Source organism: Pelodiscus sinensis, chromosome 24, assembly GCF_052426305.1.
Source record: "Pelodiscus sinensis isolate ZL-2025 chromosome 24, ASM5242630v1, whole genome shotgun sequence".
Lineage (NCBI taxonomy): Eukaryota > Metazoa > Chordata > Testudines > Trionychidae > Pelodiscus > Pelodiscus sinensis.
The window spans coordinates 25872527-25888317 of record NC_143075.1 but is presented as its reverse complement, the minus strand read 5'-3'; the positions used below and the strand labels follow the sequence as shown (position 1 = coordinate 25888317).

The 15791-nt window shown below is 49.2% G+C and overlaps 1 protein-coding gene across 11 annotated transcripts in view; it reads left to right on the top strand.

Moving 5' to 3' along the window:
* KIF17 (kinesin family member 17) overlaps window positions 1-15791 on the top strand; it is a 149569-nt gene that overhangs the window by 76819 nt on the left and 56959 nt on the right. For all 11 annotated transcript variants that reach the window (XR_016347804.1, XM_075906578.2, XM_075906577.2 and 8 more), the window contains one exon: window positions 7293-7417. Coding sequence is in view for 10 of the 11 variants with exons in the window: in XM_075906578.2 (XP_075762693.2) it covers window positions 7293-7417 (125 nt within the window). In the remaining variant the exon portion in view is untranslated. The remainder of the gene's footprint in view (window positions 1-7292; window positions 7418-15791) is intronic.

Below are 15791 nucleotides of genomic sequence, written 5' to 3'. Positions count from 1 at the left end.
GTGGTCCAACCAACCACGGATGTATTCCCCACAAGAGTTCCAGACTCAATGGGCCCTCTGGAAACCATGGCAAGGGTAAAGGCCACCTTCCTCCCATGGCTATTACTCGAGATACAGTGCCTAAAGCACAACAATACACTTCTGTGCACTCCCCAACCATATCTGTGCATTCCTTACTGTCTCACCCGCCCTCAGTAATGTCATAAGCGGGTTCCAATGATAACGATAACTTACCTCATTCAGTCTTGGAGGGTTCCTCACACGACCCCAGATCCACTAGACTAGACTGAGCAGTCTTTCAAATATCGCCCTCTCCACTGGCAGATGATTTAAAACAATTTCAAGAATTCTTCAGTCACAAGACATTACACTCCAACAGGTACAAGCCAAACAATACAAATTACTGACGATACTACAACCCATGGCATCCTCAAAGATAGTCCTACCCATCAATGAAGCTATCCTGGTGCCATCAGACATTCTGTGGCAAAATCCAGCATCTATCTCCCCCACAAACCGCTGGGTGGATAGAAAATATTTTGTCCCTGCAAAAGATATGGACTTCCTCTTCACACATCCCCAGCCAAACTCACTGGTTTTAGATTCAGTTAATCATAAGGCTAAGAACCCACAATTTAAGTCTATACCCCACAACAAAGAGCATAAGCGGCTTGATATCTTTGGCTACAAAGTGTACTCTTTGCCACCCTCCAATTCAGGATGTCAAATTATACAGCCCTCCTGACCAACTACCATCATGCCAACTATGCCAAACTACAGGACCTGCTGCAGGACCGTCCTGACATTAAGAGACCGCACCTTCAGTCCATCATTGAGGAGGGTTGTTGCTGCCACTGTGGCTAGAGCCACTGCCACAGCCATCGTAATGCATAGGGCCTCGTGGCTACAGTCATCAGAGGTCCCAAAAGAATTGCAATCGAAGGTGGAAGACCTCCCCTTTGATAGAAAACAGCTATTTGCCACTAAGACAGATGAGGTCCTACACTCAAGGAAGGACTCTCGGACCACACTCCTCACTTTGGAGATGTACACCCTACCTAGTAAGAAACGCAAGTACACCACATACCAAAGGCCAAGGGACTATAATTATAACTATTACAGGCAACACCAAAAGCCATATGGACAACAGGCCTAAGCAACGCCTGAACAGGAGGAGGACGCAGCAAAATCAGCCCTCCACTCATACAAGCAACAAATTTGAAGTCGTGGTTGGGGCGACCACCCCACAGTTCCAGTGCATTTCAGTGCCACCTTTCATCACCACCTGAAACCAACAGTGGGCCCAAATCACTACAGACAAATGGGTCCTGGAAATTATCAAATCAGGTTATACAATCCCCTTCACATCCATGCCCCCTACCCAATCCCCTACCCCATTCCTCTTCAGGGACCCATCTCACGAGCCTATATTACAAGCAGAGATGCAAAAGTTGCTCACCCTAGGGGCAATAGAACCCATTCCTGCAGAATATCGAGGAAGAGGGTTCTACTCCAACTATCTCCCAACAGCCAAAAAGATGGAGATGGAGACCAATCCTGGATCTCAGGAAACTCAACAAGTTCATCCTCAACACAAAATTCAGGATGGCAACCCTGGCAACTATCATACCTGCACTGGACAAAGAGGACTGATTCTCAGCCCTCAACCTTCAAGATGCATATTTTCATGTAACCATCCACCTGGCCCACAAGAGGTTTCTCAGATTCATTGTAGGTCAAGACCATTACCAGTACAGGGTACTCCCCTTTGGTATCTTTACGGCCCCTCAAGTGTTCTCCAAGATGCTAGCTGTAGTCACAGCCTTCCTCAGAAGACAGTATGTTATCATCTTCCCTTACCTCAAAGACTGTCTTATCAAGGGCTTCACTCATCAACAAACTATAACTATGACAACCGCTACCAGAGAATGTTTTTTCTGTCTTGGCCTGCTTATCAATATATAAAAGTCCACCATACAGCCCACACAAAGATAGAATTTATCAGGGCACTCCTAGACCCAGTATCAGCAAGTGCCTACCTGCCATCAAAAAGATTTAAGGCAACCTGTGACCTCATTTGGGGAGTCAAGCAGACTCCTTTTTCCGAAGTCTGGACCTGCCTCCAATTATTGGAGCGCATGGCGGCCACAACCTTCATGGTCCTATTCGCGAGGCTACACATGTGCTGCCTACAGCATTGGCTCACAACTACCTATATCCCAACCCGACACAGCCTCATGAAGCACCTCACGCTTCCTCCACCAGTACTGCAATCTCTTGACTGGTGGACTTCTCCAACCAACATACTTGCCGGTATACCCTTCCACCGCCCAGATCCATTAGTAACTATAACGACAGACACTTATGAGTTGGGGTGCCCATTGTGGTGCGAAGTCAATACAGAGCACATGGTCCCAATGGGAAAGACACTTCCATATCAACATCCTGAAACTCAGGGCCATTCACAATGCATGCGCCCGTTTTCTTTCTCTAATAAAGGGCAGGACCATTTGTGTCCTCATGGATAACACACCCTCTATGTTCTATGTCAACCGACAGGGGAGTGCCCAGTCACACTCACTATGTGCCAAAGCAATCAGATTTTGGAACTGGTGTATCAGGAATCAAATAACTCCAACCCGCCACGTATATACCGGGATAGCAGAATATGAGGGCCGACAAGCTGAGCAGATGCTTCTCAGACCAACACGAGTGGGAGATCAATACCAATATTCTCCTCTCCGTTTTCTGCAAATGGGGTTTTCCAACTATAGACCTTTTTGCAACACCACTCAACCGCACATGCCACAAGTTCTGCTCCTGTCATAACCATGAGAGATGGCCAGCAGCCTGGGAACTAAGGGGTTAACCTAGTCAGGTATCTGGTCAGCCAATGGTAAGGCAGGTAGAGATTTCAAACTGGGACAAAGGGATTTTTAACTTTTCCCCCCTTCGTCTGAGTCAGAGCAGTTTCTTCCAAGTAACAAGGAGATGGGAAGGCCTGTCTCCCTCCAATAAAAGTCTCCTCAAAATGTATAAGTAGGGCAAAGTTAGATCATCCGTCAGGTTTTATTATTTTTCTGGTTTGAGACTGTGGAAATGATGTCTGTGTTGCTAAAAGTGGTTTTTCCTCTCTTTTGTAACTAAGTCCTGAGCCCAGGGGATTCCCCTGAATATCTAGATTAATTGGTGGCTCTTTTCATCTAGCCACGTTATATTGTGGGCAACTATGGTTTTGTTTTGATAATAAAAGTTTGTTTTCTTTTTTTAATTAACCTGGTATTGGTTCATTTCTGTGTCCTGGAAAATCTGTCTGTGGATATCTGCTTGCCTCTGACCAGGGGACAGCTACCACAGACTGCAGCTTGTATTTTCTTTTTTCTTTTTCTTTTCTTTGGGGAAAAGAGCTTGAGGTATCCCTGAAGTTTTTAGGGAGGAGATTTCCCAAGTGATCTCTTCCCTTGTTTTTCTTGGAATGTTGGCAGCAGTTTTCTTGGGGTGCTGGCAGCGGTTTTCTTGGGGTGCTGGCTGTGGTTTTTATACTCCAGAGTCCAGGTATTAGGATTTTGGGGGAGTTTTTGTACCTAAGCCTGTAGAGATATGGTTTTGAGGTGCTTTTGTGGGCCCCACTTAAAATTTCTTTGTCCCAGTTTGAAATCCCTACCTGCCTTACCATTGGCTGACCAGATACCTGGCTAGGTTAACCCCTTAGTCCCCCGGCTGCTGGCCATCCCTCATGGTTATGACAGCTCCCGTGCAGGATTGGGCAAGAGGTCAGAGGGGGATGCCTTCACCATGTGCTGGACGGCTCCCCTACTCTACGCTTTTCCACCAATCCCTCTTCTCCCCAGGGTGATCAACAAGATCCAATTCGACCAGGCCACAGTAATTTGAATAGCCCCCGCCTGGCCGAGACAACCCTGTTTCCTTTACCTACACTACCTATCAATAGACCAACCCGTTCCCCTCCCGCTGTGCCGAACCTCCTGATGCAGCACCATGGCAGGACATGCATCTGAACATCAAAACCTTGAAACTCACGGCATGGCTTCTCCATGCTTCTGGAATGAAGAACTTACCTGTTCAGACAGGGTCAGACACATCCTACTGAACAGTTGATGGCCCTCCTCGAGAAGGGCACCCTTTGAACAATCGTTCACAACATGCAATTTACATCCCAATACTGTTCCCAGTACCGTGCTATAGTATCTCATGGACCTCAGTGACATGGGTCTCTCCATCAGCTCTATCCAGGTCCACCTGGTGGCGGTCCCGGTGTTCCACGAACCTGTGGACGACTACTCTCTCTTTGCATATCCAATGGTGAAAAGATTTCTTACAGGCCTGCAGAAAACACACCCAAACCTGTGCCACCTGGTGCCACCGTGGGACCTGAACTTGGTCCTCAACACACTCACCAGGTCACCCTTCGAGCTACTAGCCACTACACCACCACAATATGTATCTATGAAGGTGGCCTTCATACTGGCAATAACATCAGCAAGATGGGTAGGTGAAATTGCAGCCCTCATGGCAGATCCACCTTTCACCACCTTTACCAGGGATAAAGTGATACTCAGGCCCCACCCTAAGTTCTTCCCGAAGGTCATATCCAACTTCCACTTAAATGAACCTATTCATTTACCTGCTTATTTTCCTAAATCTCATACCTCCTCCAAGGAAGCCATACTCCACGTGTTAGATGCAGGGCGGGCGATTGCGTTCTGCCTGGAGAGAACTAAGACAACCAGGAAATCAGACAAACTCTTTGTAGCGTGGTCTGGACCACATACAGGAACAGCTGTCTCCGCACAACTTCTATCCAAATGGATTGCCGGATGCATTTGTACAGTTTATGAACTTTGTGGCAAGCAGCCACAATAGACTATCATGGCTCACTCTACCCATGTGATGGCCACAACAACGGCCTTCCTAAACAACGTACCTTTAGGGGACATCTGTATAGCAGCCACATCGTCCTCCCATCACTCTTTCGCACGGCATTATGCCCTGCAGAAGAGGCCAATGCCCTCCACATCTCTAGCAGATGCAGTCCTTCCTTGCTCTATATAAATGACTCCAATGCCCACTACCATCTGGCGGGTACTGCTATTGAGTCACCTGAATGGAGCAGGGGCGCAAGATGCTAGGTGCATAGGTGCAGCACGAGGGGCACTGCTCACCAAAAACCTCCGATCGGCAGCACGACAATGCACCTAGACATGAGTGGAGCACCCATAAGCACACACATCTCAAAGAACCCTGGTTACTGCACATGGTGAGTAACTTCTTCTTCCTTAGGCTATGTCTACACTACAGAGTTTTTTCAGAAAAACAGCCATTTTTCCCAAAAAATCTTGAATTACATCCACACTGCAATTATGTTCTTTTGAAAAAAAATCAAAAGACTGGAGGGATTTTTCTGACGTTGATAAACCTCTTTCTATGAGGAAGAAGCCTTTTTCCGAAAAAGCTCTTTCGGAAAAAGGCATGCGTGGACAGGGAAGAGGGTTTTCTTTCAAAAGAAGAGGCCTTCAGGAAATAACACATGACCTGGTGGCCACTCCATCCAAAGTAATTAGGGTATGTCTACACTACCACCATAGTTCAAACTAGGGTGGTTAATGTAGTCAATCGAAGTTGCAAATGAAGCCCGGGATTTAAATATCCCGGGCTTCATTTGCATCTTGTCGGGCGCCGCCATTTTTAAATCCCCGCTAGTTCGAACTCTGTGCCCGCGGCTACATGCGGCACGGAGTAGGTAGTTCGAATCAGGCTTTCTATCCCTCCCCTCTTCCCCCCAGGGAGGAAGGCCTCCCCTTTTCTCTCCACAATGTTGTGGAGGACACAACATGCTGACACTACCTCGGGGATGTTGTCCAGGCACACACGACCTGAATCCTGGCCTGGTTCAGGTGGGCATTAAATTAGTCCCTGCTGGGGTCCAAGTGGCCGGTATAAGGCTTCATTAGCCATGGCATTAGGGGGTAGGCCGCATACCTCACAGTGCACAATGGTATCTGCACATCCCCAACCACAAAATCCCAGTGGGGGAAGAATGTGCCTGCCTCCAGCTTCCCGTAGAGGCTGAAGTTCCAAAAAATATGGGCATCATGTGCCTTGCCCGACCACTCAACAAAAATCTCCGTGAACTGTTCACGGTGGTCGACCAGGGCCTGCAGCACCATAGAAAAGTAGCCCTTGCAATTGATGTACTGGGCCACTCTATGTTGAGATGCGCGGATTGGCATGTGGGTCCTATCAATCGCTCCGCCACAGTTCAGGAACCACAGGGCAGCAAATCCAGCCAGGATGGAGTTCAGGTCTCCTAAGCAGATGACCCTCTGCATCTGGATGGAGTTGATGGCCCTCACAACCTGCAGAAGGAGACAAACCAACATACAAAACAGAGAATGAGAGAGGGGGTGCCTGAGCCCTTGGAAGGTGCTCACCCCCATCTTTTCCCTCCTCCCCAAAAGACCCCAGAAGCCACCCTCTATGAGGCCAAATCCCCAGCAGCAGGGCTTTTTGAGGGCAGGGCGGCACAACCCCCCAGGGATGGGGCTTCCGCTCCACTCCCCAATTCACCCCCCACCACTTTATGACCAGCAGGTCCCACCAGTCGGAACTGGTGTCTTGCCTCCAGAAGTGCCTCTTCACTGATGGTTGCGGTTGCAAGGGTGTTGCTTCTGCATGCAGGGAAAGGGTCCCAAGAATGAGCTCGGGTTCAAGCTTGGTCAGGACCAGGAAGGCAGCTGGCACAAAGTGCTGCAGAAACCACAGCATGGCCATGTGGGGCCATCGCATGCCCAGCTCCAGCTCCAGCTCCAGCTCCATGGCACAAAGAAAAATGCTGTGGAGTCCAAAAAAGCTGAGCAACCACAGCACACACTGCCAGAGCTTTGCTGTCCCTTGAAGAGGTAGGCAAGCATGCACAGAAGCAGCAAAATGGCTGTCCGGGGGGTCCCTTTAAGCGCGTGTCCCTGCAAGGCTCCGGCACCAGCACTCGGAAGCAACTGGTGACCTAAAGCCCTTCCTGAAGTGGTTCTAGGTGGCCTTTTGTGCGAGAGAGCATTCAGCAGATCACTTTTTTGATGCTCTTGGCCAGTGTGGATGCTCTCTTTCAGAAGAAATGTTTTCAGAAGATCCAAAAGAAGCCTGCAGTGTAGACATAGCCTTACCATGGTCCATGAGCAGCCCCACAATGGTACAGTTTCCTGCTTCATCATGTCTCTTAATACACATGCTGCATGATTCCAGAACAGCTGTCTTTAGTTGTCTTTTGCCCTCAGGACACAGCTGAGCCTCAGATAGCCCAGTACATTGGGAGTGTGACCAGAGAGACTCCTGGAGCAGAAGTGGCTGTTGCTGCTGAGGAGGTGCAAGTGGCTGTAGACAAGCAGCAAGTGCTTGCCAGGTCAGTAACTGTGTCTCTGAGACAGTAGAGTTCATTCTGTTCCTTCTAGCGTGGGCAGTTTGCTTAGTGCTGTACAAAACAGAATATGTGTTTTCTGCCCCACAAGGAAGTTCCAATCTTAGATTCATAGAATCATAGAACTAGAAGGAAACTTGAGAGATCATCAAGTCCAGTCATCTGCACTCATGACAGGACCAAGCACCATTTAGATCATCTGACAGTTGTTTGTCTAATCCACTCTTTAAAATCTCCAACGATGGAGGATTTCACAACGTCCCTGGGCAATTTGTTCTAGTCCTTAACCACCATGATAGAAAGTTTTTCCTAATGTCCAATCTAAACCTCCCTTGTTGCAATTTAAGCCCATTGCTTCTTGTCATGTTCTCAGCGGTTAAGAAGAACAATTTTCCACCCTACATTGCTGAGGTTGAATGAGTCACAGGGTACTGCACCTCCATCCATAGTTAGACTGATTCTCATCCATCAGGTAGAACAGAAGGTTTATTAGTCAACAGGGACACAAACAGACTTGTCAGCACAGTAACCAGAAGCAGTCAAGTACAATCCATCTTGGGGAGGGGGCTCAGAGATAGGCCCCTGACCCCCCTGCTGTACCCCAAGCCACCTGAGACTGAGGCTATATCTACACTACCAAGAAAAGTCGGGAAAAGTTACACAATTTGTGTATCTTTTTCTGCTTTTCTTCTGAAAGAGGCTCTACATGGGGCCAAATGTCGAGAAACCTCTCTTTTGGAACATCCCTTCTTCCTTGTGAAACGAGGTTTACAGGGATGCCAACAAAACACGTCTGCTTTTCTGACATTTTCTTCAGAAAAGTGGACACATTCCTTGGACGTGGCAGAGTTTTTCTGGGAAGCCTCTGGTACCCCAGAAAAGCTCTGTAGTCTAGACATACCCTAACTCACATGCCTACCCGCCTGCTCCAAGCCCCTCCTCCAGTCTTTGTCTTGTTTCCTGGGCAAAAGTCACCACATGACCATACCCTCTCCTGGGCTCAGGTTATAAAGGGCATTGGCCATAATGCCCCAGGAAACTGGAGCACACACACACAGGGTTACTATAGGATAGTAGAACTCACATGCAACATAATAAAGCAAATACAATCCCCACTCCATCACATCCTCCTCCTGTAACAGCTTTTTAGATACTTGAAAACTTTTATCTGTCCCTGCTCAGTCTTCTGTTTTCCAGACTAAACAAACCCAGTTCTTTCAATTTACCCTCAGAGGGCATGTTTCTTCTTCGAGTGGTGGTCATGTGGCATGTGTGTCCACGGTATCCAGCCCTGGCCTATCCTTCATCAATCTAGTGGGGCTACAAAGGGCTCTCCTGTCTGAGCATGCTGGAGATCGGGAGCATCAGTTGACCATGCAGCAAATGGTGACTTCCCCCTATGGCAGAATCCAGCTGATGCTGAAGAAAGTGGTTCCAGCATCTTTAGTACTTTCTGTGCTGCCTGCAAAGCCTCCAGCATGGAAGGGACTTACACGTCCTGAACCAGCAGTGGAGAGTAGGCAGGGTTGCTATGGTCATCATGCACCGGCATCCTGTCCCTTGGACAGTCTGCAAGGCAGTTGGCCTTCTTTGCCTTCTTGGGCTTTTTCTTGCAAGGTGCGGGGGACTTGCCCTTACCTGTCTTCTTTGCTGTCTTAGAATAAGCAACAGATGATGCCCGGTGCTGCACCGACGGCACCGGGAGAGTGCTCCGTACCAAAGGCCTGGTGCTTAGAGCCAGATTGGAGAGATGATCCTATGAAGCAAAGAGCGACTCCATTAGCAGGGTTTTAAGAGATCTGGCCCTATCTCTAACTGTTCTGGGGCTGAAAGACCTGAGATGCTACACTTTCTGGAGATGTGTGATTCTTCGAGACAACAGAGGCAGTCAGCATGTGAGTCGCTAATTGGCATGGGCCTGTGACACACAGCACAAGTTTTAAAGGCAGGGGATCAGGACATACCCCGTCCCTGGGCTAAGTCCCTACAGAGGACTAATGAACAATTAAACTCAACTATTTACACTAACTTAAACTAAGCTAATTTATTGTTGAATAGAGGGAGTAACTACAGCTAAAGCTGGAAGAACGTGTTCCAAACACCATCAGTGGTGGCAAGAAGGAGCTGGGGAGGGGAGGAATTCAGTGCACACCACTCCAGGGGGCACTGAGCCCAATCCTCTATGCAGGCCCTCTCAGGGCATGTCTACACTACAAAGTTAGTTCGAACTAACGTTAGTTCGAACTAACTTTCATAGGTGCTACACTAGCGCTCCGTTAGTTCGAATTTAATTGGAACTAACGGAGCACTTAGTTCGAACTAGGTAATCCTCATTCCACGAGGATTAAGCCTAGTTCGGATTTACTAGTTCGAATTAAGGGCTGTGTACACCCTTAATTCGAACTAGTGGGAGGCTAGCCCTCCCCAGGTTTCCCTGGTGGCCACTCTGGCCAACACCAGGGAAACTCTTCTGCCCCCCTCCCGGGCCCGGACCCGTTAAAGGGCCACGGGCTGGCTACGGTGCCCGTGCCAGGTGCAACCCTGCCAGCACCCAGCCAGCACACCCTGTACCTGGCACAGATCGAGCCACCCACCCAATGCCCCCCAGCCCTCCCCCTCTTCCTGGGACCAGGCTGGCGGCTCCCGGGAGCTTGCCCGGGACCGCAAGAGGCGGGCACCCGCCTGGGCTAGTGCAGACATCGTGGACCTCGTCCACGATCTCCCCACTAGGCACAGGAAAGTGGCCGTCTAGGGCAGGAGAGCTGCCAGCCTGGCCACCCAGGAGCAGGTGTGCAAGAGAATCAAGGAGGTCCACTGAGACCCCCGACCCTGAGCCCTGAGCTTACAATGGCCGTCCTGGGTCAGACCAAAGGTCCATCTAGCACAGTAGCCTGTCTGCCAACAGCGGCCAACCCTAGGGACCCTGGAGGGGATGGACCGAAGACAGTGACCAAGCCATTTGTCTCGTGCCATCCCTCTCCAGCCTTCCACAAACCTTGGTCAGGGACACCACTCCTATCCCCTGGCTAATACCACTCCATGGACCCAACCTCCATGACTTGATCTCACTTCCCTTTAAACTCTGTTCTAGTTCTAGCCTTCACAGCCTCCTGCAGCAAGGAGTTCCACAGGTTGACTCTTTGCTTTGTGAAGAACAACTTTCTGTTACTAGTTTGAAGCCTGCTACCCATTCCTTTCCTTTGGTGTCCTCTAGTCCTTCTTTATGGGAACTAATGAAGAATTTTCTGTATGCACCCTCTCCACCCCACTCATGCTTTTAGAGACCTCTATCCTGTCCCCCCTCCGTCTCCTCTTTTCTAAGCTGAGAAGTCCCAGTCTCTTTAGCCTCTCTTCATATGGGACCTGTTCCCAACCCCTGATCATTTTAGTTGCCCTCCCCTCTCCCAGGCTCTCTCTTCCCCTCTCCCACCTCCTTTTCCCAGTCTCCCCCAGTTTTGTTCAATAAAGACAGATTCAATTTTTGAACACAATTGTCCTTTATTTTGTACATCAAGAAGAGCGGCTAGGGAAGGGTAAGTGGAAGGAGGTGAGGGAGGAATGGGGTACGCGCCCCCGATGGGGAGGACTGGGCTGGCTCTGCGGGCTTTTGGGATGGAAGCTCTCCTGCAGCCCCCCCAATTGCCCTCTCTCCCTGGATGGCAGCCTGCGGCAAGTGCAGCCGGGCTGATGGCCGAGTGGTGTGATGTGCCCAGTGTGGGTACTCTGGGCAATCCAAGCCAGGACTGCTTTGCAAGTGGGGCACCCTGAGAACTGTCTGTCTGGGATGGGGGTCGGGACCTTTTAAGCACAGCCCTCGGCTAGCCTGAGACAGCATCTCCATGCTCTAAGTCCTCCTCTGATGCCCTGCCGGCACTGCTTCCGGCCATCCTTAAGCCTGGTTCAGGGTCCACTTAATGTGGACGCTCTAGTTCGAATTAGCAAAACGCTAATTCGAACTAGTTTTTAGTTCTAGATGCGTTAGTTCGAATTAGCTTAGTTCGAATTAACTAATTTGAACTAAGTTAGTTCGAATTAACGTTGTAGTGTAGACGTACCCTCAGAGAATGACAGAGGCCCAGGCCACTTTGAGTTTAGAGGCCTCAGCCCAGCCCCAGGCCTCTGACATATCTAACTTCTCATCCACAGGGTCATACTAACACTAAAAGAATATATGAAAATGAATACTGGAGACATTTATTTATTAACAGTTAAGTCATCATGCCTATAGCATGTATATTAAAAATGTAACTTTAATTGTGAGTTTCCACTGCAAGCATAACTCTTCATTTTAGAATGCTTTTCTGGCTTTGTTGTTTGCAAACTCATTGATCAAAGAAAAATCTAATTTATGTGCAACATCACTGTTAATGTTAAGTATTGTGAGCCCATTCAAACGCTCTTGTCCCATTGTAGAATACTTGTTTTAACATGTTAAATGTGCATTCACCTGAAGCCATTGATGCAGGGAGACTGACAAAAATAGGTAATGCAATTGTGATATTAGGAAATACAGTTGATAGGCCAAGATTATTTCTTGAAGCATTTCTTTTGGCTTGCAGTCCGATTTAAAGCTGATGGAATGTATACGTTTCAGGAAGATGACCTCGTCTCAGAGAGCTCTTGAAATTTCATTGTTGTACCTTAGTTGAAACTGTTCAGCTGCTGAATATAGATCTCCATCGCTTAGTTCTCTGAACTCCCAAAGGAATCCAAAAAGGATAGAAATTTGTTGCAGTGACTCAAATTGATGTATGAGACCAGATTTGATGGAGTCAATAAGAAAACACCACATAGACTCAACAGTGCCTTTCTGCATCAGATTGAGATGTTAGGCTGTGAATAATGGAAAACTCAGATGAAATGTCAATATACTGTGCTACTGATTTGGATTCAGAAGGGATTGTGTCCCATTGATTACAAATCTTTTGAATATCTTTAAGAGTGTTACTCCTCTCAACATCTACTGTAGTATTGCATCCTTCAATTACAAGATTAGTTTCGTGGATCATTTTTAGCAGCTTCATCCATGTGGATGACATTAAAATGCATTCAAATTTGGATGTATACTTCTTAATTGACTTAAGCTCAGAGAGTAAGAGATTCAAGCTCACTTAAAGCCGTTCTCACGTAGTCCAAACACTGTGCAACTGGTTTAATGCAATCAATTTGTGCTCACCATCTCATTGTCAACATGCCATTAAAGGAAACAGGCAGATGCTGCTTCAGAATTTCCCACTTTCAAGGACTGCTTCTGAAGAGGTTGTACAATTGCTGGATTGTTCCAAAAGTATGTGATTACTTCGTTGCATGATTCAGCACAGACAGTGCCAACAAGATTTAGTATGTGGTTGCCAACCACTGGAGAAAATACAGTTTGGATTTTACTCAAGAAGGACTGCTTGTACTCCATTGTACTTCCCAGGCATATTAGATACATTGTCATAGGCTTGAAAATTTAATTTGAAGCCTTCCAGAATTTCTAATACACAGTCCGCGATTTCTTTTCCATTTTTTTTGTGAAATTATTGAACAAAATGAATTATTCTTCAATTGAAACCTTTGAACTTCCTGTAATTTTAACATATCGAACAACCAAGATTGTCTATTCTTTATGAGAACAGTCTAAAGTTGTGTCAGTAATAATTGAAAAGTACTTTGCGTGTTGTATCTCTTCAAAAATTGTTGTTTTCACAAATGTCCCAGTTCAGTAAACTCGTTTTGTATTCTGGTAGAGCAGGAGTGGGCAATAAGTTTTGATGGGGTGCCACTCCGAGATTTTGGAAAGTGATTGAGGGCTGCACTTTTACATGATATTAATGGAGGAGGTGCGGGGTCTGGGATGGAGATTGGGTACAGAAGGAACCTTGGGGTAAAGGATTGGGGTGCAGGAGGGAGAGTGGGGTCTGGGAGGGAGTTTGAGTGAAGTAGGCAGTTGTGACCTAGGGCATGTTACTGTGCTGCAGGGTTTTGGAATGTGACCTAGGGCAGGGGACTGGGGTGACCTAGGGCAGGAGACTGGGGTGCAGAGGTTTGGTTTGTGACTTAGGGGAGGGAACTGGGGTGCAAGAGTTTGGGTTGTAACCTAGGGTGGAAGAGGATTGTGATCTGGGGTAGGGGAGAGGGGTGCCAGATCTGGGAGGGGGTATGGGTACAAGAGGGGCCAGAGGGTTTGGATATGTTGAGTCGGGGGGCAGAGGATTGGGGAAGAGAGGGGCTGGGGTGCCAGAGGCAGGCTGTGGCCACGATACTTGCCAGCCAGCAGCCTAACCAGCCTGTCTGTCTGCAGAGGCTTGCAGAGCTTAAAACTTTTCTCAGCCAGCCTGCCTACGTGCCCCACACCTGCACAGGCTGCACAGGAGGGAAAGAAGGTGTAGTGCTTTGTGAGCTGCCTGTTATTCAAACAGGCAGCTGCCATGGGTCATTGTCAAGCCAGATGCCAGCCAATGGGATTGTGCAGGGGGCGGGAGTTACGCCTGAAGCCTTCCCACCTCCCATCTGGACTCTCAGTTTTTAGAGAGAAACAGCCCCGCAGCTACTTTTCTGATCGGTGTACTGGGTTGTGGGGCAAGCAGGGGAGCCTGTCTGGTGCTCCCTACTACATCTGCAGGCTGGATCTGGTGGCTTGGTGGGCCAGATCTGGCCTCCGGGCCATATTTTGCCCAGGCCTGTGGTAGACAGATAATGGACTTGTATACATTTTCCACTGTCTTGTGATTCACGGAACGGCATGTTTTTTAATTGATACAACCCAAAGCGGGTGGCGAATGCCGTTTTTGCCTGGGCCTCGGGCGAGAGCGGGATCTGCCAATACCCTTTCGTCAAATCGAGGGTCGACAAATAGGTAGCCCTCCTGAGGCGTCCCAGTAGCTCGTCTATACGCGGCATGGGGTATGCGTCAAATCGCGAGATCGCGTTGACTTTGCGGAAGTCAATGCAGAACCTCGTTGACCCGTCCGCTTTGGGCACTAAAACAATGGGGCTTCGCCATTCGCTGCGAGATTCTTGTATGACCCCCCACTCCAACATGGCTTGGAGTTCTTCCTTCACCGTGCCCCATAACTTCTGGGGAAGGGGGCGCATGTTATCTCTTACCGCTCTGCCGGGTTCTGTCTCGATCTCGTGTTGTACTAACGAGGTCTGTCCAGGTCGGCTGGTCAATACCGGCCTGAACCGGTTGAGGAGGCGGAGCAGCTGCTCTTGCTTTGGGCCTGGGAGCTCTTCTCCGATCCGTATGCCCTCGATCCTCACCTCCGGCTCCCCCCACGGACCCAACTCGATATCAGTGTCCCGAGGGTCGATCAGGAGAGCCTCCTGCGGGTGCCACTTCTTTAAGAGGTTTACGTGGTAAATCTGAGTTGCCCGGCGGTTACCGTCCACCCGTACCTCATAGTCGACCGGGCCGAGTTTCCTAATTACCCGGAATGGTCCCTGCCAGTGGGCTAAGAGCTTGGACTCTCCGCTAGGCAGCAATAGTAGAACTTGCTCGCCTGGTTCGAACTCCCTCACCTGCGCCTTTTTATCATAATAGGCCTTCTGCCCTTCTTGCGCCTTTTCAAGGTTCGCTCGGGCCCGGCCCGCCAGGGCATGGAGGGTTCCCCTCAGTTTCTGCACGTACTGGGCGGCCCCCAGGGCGGGAGAAACCGACGTTTCCCATCCCTCCTTTACAAGGTCCAAGATCCCCCGCGGTCGCCGCCCGTATAACAGCTTGAAGGGGGAGTACCCGAGCGATGCCTGCGGTACCTCTCTGACGGCGAACATCAGTGCCGGGAGCAGCTTATCCCATTCCCGGGGTTGTCTTGTGCGAACTTCCGTAGCATCCCCTTCAGCGTGCGATTGAAGCGCTCCACAAGCCCGTCGGTTTGGGGATGGTATACCGACGTCCGGAGCTTCCTAATCTGCAAGATCTTACACAATTCCGTCATAACCTTAGAAGTTAAGTTCGTCCCCTGATCCGTCAGTAACTCTCTGGGCAGCCCGACCCATGAGAACAGCTTGACTAACGCCTCCGCTATGGCGGGGGCAGTGGCTCTTTTCAGGGGCACTGCCTCTGGGCAACGGGTGGCGTAGTCCACGATGACCAGGATGTAACTATGCCCGTGCCCTGATTTCTCGAGCGGTCCTACCAGGTCCAATGCCACCCGTTCAAAGGGGGTCCCCACTACCGGCAGGGGAACCAGGGGAGCCGGCGGGACCCGGCCCCCGGCCCCTGGATGTTCTCTGACACTGGGGGTAGGAGTTACAGAAATTCTTAACCTCCTGATACACCCCGGGCCAATAAAATCTCTGGAGTATCTTCTGCTGAGTTTTTTCCATGCCCAGGTGTCCGGCCCACGGGTGTTCATGGGCCAATTCTAGGACC